General features: G+C 41.3%; 1 protein-coding gene across 1 annotated transcript in view; it reads left to right on the forward strand.

The window, feature by feature from the left end:
* The window catches only part of XPNPEP3 (X-prolyl aminopeptidase (aminopeptidase P) 3, putative), a 13,816-nt gene that overhangs the window by 7,956 nt on the left and 2,085 nt on the right, over positions 1-3,775 (forward strand). Inside the window, exons 6-7 of the mRNA XM_009996348.1 lie at positions 1,970-2,055; positions 2,684-2,867. Of these exons, the coding sequence (XP_009994650.1) occupies positions 1,970-2,055; positions 2,684-2,867 (270 nt within the window). The remainder of the gene's footprint in view (positions 1-1,969; positions 2,056-2,683; positions 2,868-3,775) is intronic.

Raw genomic sequence — 3,775 nt, forward strand, 5'->3', positions numbered from 1 at the left:
ATTCCTGCTCTGATGAGGCTGAAAAGCATTTTGAACTCTGTGTAGCTCAGCAAAGTGAGGAAAGGGAACAAGGAGGGAAAAAAACAGCAGTAAAAATGGAGAGGTGGATAAGGTGGCTGTAGGTAAATTAATGTGTGCCTTGTCTTATTTTGGAGATTCACATTATTGAATTGAACCCTCTCCAGCTTTCCTGACAATTCACCTTTAGACTCAGATAAGTATTTTTAGGAACAGTATTCCCCCATTGCTCCACTGATTATTCACTTTTCAGAGGAGCGTATTTTTCCTCTGTATTAATGCAGGATGAAACTTTCCCACTAGCTTTGTCTTTTCTTGAAGCCGCATGCTAGCAGACCTTGAAATGATCTGCAGAGACAGACATACAAAAGATATGACAGGCTGCTTTTGGCAGAAAGAAGCCTCCTTTGTTGTACTGTCATCCAAGGTCAGGAGGTCTCATGTAACTTCAGTTGCTTCTGTTAAAGTTGTTCAGTTAAATGATTATCAATTGTTTTGTTTGTGGGTTGTTGTTTTTTTAAAAACTGTTAAGTAGGAGGTTAAACCCATAAGCTTGACTCTTTCTTTTCCTTTGTGAGCTATTTCCGACAGATCTTGTTGCTAAATAGACTAACAAAGTATCCAATTGAGAAGGTATCCCTGCTTATGGCTTCATGTGGATTTCCTTCAGTCCACTTAGTGGACCCAGCTTTAGAGAAAGAGGACAAGGTGCATGACTGGACAATCAAACCACAGGCTGAATTCCCTTAGCCAATAAATTGCTACTTAGGTTGTTAAATTGCTTGGAAGAGAGTAGCTGCTATAATTTAATTTTTTACTTAAAGAATTGAACCAGCTATTCTGAAAAAAATGTAAAAATGCAATTTAAATGGATAATGGCCTGTCTATTCAGTGACATCGTGAAATCTGCTCACTGCTAGTTTATATACCGTGTAAGTGTTTGTGGCACTTAACTGTACACAATGATAGCAGCTAGCACTGGAAGTGCTAGCAGTGAAAATCTGCTTCTTATTTTTTCCCATAACATGTTAGAATTATTCCTTGTCATTCCATATCATGGCTGCTGGCACAGTCACAGATTTGTGGAGTGAATCTCTATAAAAGGCCTTGGATTACATGTAGTGTAAATCCATAGAGAATTTAATCCAAACTTTACAGATCTCGATGCTTTATTTGTTGTTAGCCCCTTTAAGGAAGTAAAGCAAGGCAGTGATTTTGTTCCTGGCCCTTTTCTCTTTTCTGTGAGGCATTTTGGAAGATACACAGTCAGTGATTTAACTGATATGGAACAGTTTTGTTGAAGTGAATTTGAGGTTCACATCTCCAAAAGTTTTTTCTTCATCACCAGATAGAATCAGAAGTATATCTTAGACCAGTCAAGGAAGTCTCAGATGAGAACAGGGAAGATGATACAAACTATTCCATAGTGCATTTACTGTAGTGATACACTGTCAGAGACATGATTTTGCTGGGTCCTTCTATATCATGACAAGGCTAAATCTTTAGCTGTTAATGGTCTTGTGGGTAGCTCAGAAACCTGTTTTTGTTGCAAACCCCTTCTGTCTCAGTCACTAGCAGAGAACTTCTAGTGAGAGGAGTCACTAATGTAATTTGCTAGAGTAAGTGATCCAGATGTGAATGGGACTGATGTCTGAGAGGGCAAAATAGTTCAAGGAAAATGTCTCTTTTACTCCAAAATGTTTGAAAATCAGTGTGTTAAGCATTCAGACTGTAGCTAAGCTTAACAGTCAGAGACTACCTTGCAGAGAAACAATTCAACTGGATTTATAAACAGTAGCACTTGGGGTCTTGTTCTGCAAAAGGAATTCACATCTCTGCAGCTGTTTTGCAAAAACAGAAGTGTTATCTCCTTTCCTGCTCTCAGACAGAAAAATCAATTCAGTTAATAGCCAGACTGATCCACAGGGCATTGTTTTCTGTTATTCTTCAGGATGGTGAACTGGTCTTGCTAGATGGTGGATGTGAGTCTTCCTGCTATGTAAGTGACATCACACGTACCTGGCCCGTCAATGGAAGGTATGCTGTGACAAAGCTGTTTTGAAAAACTTTGAGAAGCTCTTAAATAATTTATGGTTGAGTGCATGTGTTTATTATCTATATGAGTAGTTTTAACATGTCCCATTCTGTGATTCTTCAGAGTAATCAAATTATATAAACTAATCTTTCAGCATGAGAAGCTGTATTCCCCACTGCCTCATTAATTACTGCATGAATATGTGTGATTACTGCTGTTCTCAGTTATTACAGCATGCATAAAGAGCAGAGAGGACTTCTGTGCATTCAGCTGTGGCTGACTCCATTTGTGTGTGAGAAAGCAGGAGTTTAGTTGACCTGTACATGGCTCTGTCAGTTGTGAATTTCTGGTGTGACATCCTTGTGGTTGTGTGTTTGATTCCTGTATGTTTTGGCTCAAATACGGTGTTTTTTTTTCTCCAGAAGCTTTACTTTGTTTTGAGGTTAGGTTGTCAGCTGAGAAACCCTGCCTCTACTCAGTGTTTGGAACGGCGTGTTGTACTGATGCTGGTTGCTTTCCTTTCTTACTTCCCCTGCTTCAACATAGACTGGAATCTGTCCCCAAAATAGGTTTTGGGTAGAGGTTTGATTGTGAGAAATCACCTTTGTTCCTTCTCTCAATGGTTTTCAGGTTTACCAAACCCCAAGCAGAACTATACCAGGCTGTCCTGGATATCCAGAAGTCCTGCCTGAGCCTCTGCTCCCCAGGCATGAGTCTAGAAAACATCTACAGCCTCATGCTGAGCCTTATTGGACAGAAACTGAAAGAGTTGGGGGTCCTAAAGAGCAGCATTACTGAAAGCCACTTCTTCAAGGTACTGGAAGTTTTTTTACTCCAGCTTTCCTCTACCAGGCATTACTGTTTTTTTCTTGGGTTATGTTTGTGGCTTCAATTTGACTCAGGAATGTGCTTTTGAGATGTATCTTCTAGTTGTCCCTATGTATTGTGCTTTAATTCATGTTGTGGGCTAATCTCAGCACAAGACTGGATTTCTCTCAGACAAGGCTAAACTTGGAGATGTGTTTCAAACCATTTATCACATAGTATGAATATTTGGTCCTTGGCACTTGCTGTTTCACTCTGCAGATCCATTCCCATTGGTCTTCACAGTTGTTAGTGTAGATGCAGCTTTAGAGTACAGACAGACTGAAGGGACCTGTAGTGACACTGGCACTAACATAAAATTCTGGGTCCAGAGCTGGCTGCAGGCCATTAGTCACAGTTTTGTGATCTGTTTAACATAAGATAAATCCACAGTGCCACCAAAAGGTACAGCCCATTCTTCTTAGTCAGTCCACCTGCTGCCTCTCCTGTACCATTTTGTGTCAGTATTGGGATTCACAGAGCTACCTGGTGAGCAGGACTGGGCAACTGGTCTGCCAGGGAGCTGAGACTGCAGATAAAATAGAATTGGTTCACAGTTAGAGAAGTTTATCTGGTCCCACTCCATGCAAACCTGCATGATTGCTGACACCAATACAAGAAAGATGGCGGAACCAGGTGACAGAACTGCCCCTTTGGCAGCAAGACAGGTTTCTGCCAAGTTCAATTGTCCTGCAGCGTCAGCACAGAACAGCACGCGTTCTCTCCTGTGAGCTGAGGCGATCATGCCGGTTTCTCTCAGCAGGCAGCAGCACAGCCAGACGAGACCTGCCTCTGCAGCTCGCTCCCTAATGAATGTGAGGAGCATGGGGCAGAGGAGGAAATAGCTCTTTTGATTCC

Source organism: Chaetura pelagica, unplaced genomic scaffold (genome assembly GCF_000747805.2).
Source record: "Chaetura pelagica isolate M959 unplaced genomic scaffold, ChaPel_1.0 scaffold414, whole genome shotgun sequence".
In the NCBI taxonomy this organism is placed as follows: domain Eukaryota; kingdom Metazoa; phylum Chordata; class Aves; order Apodiformes; family Apodidae; genus Chaetura; species Chaetura pelagica.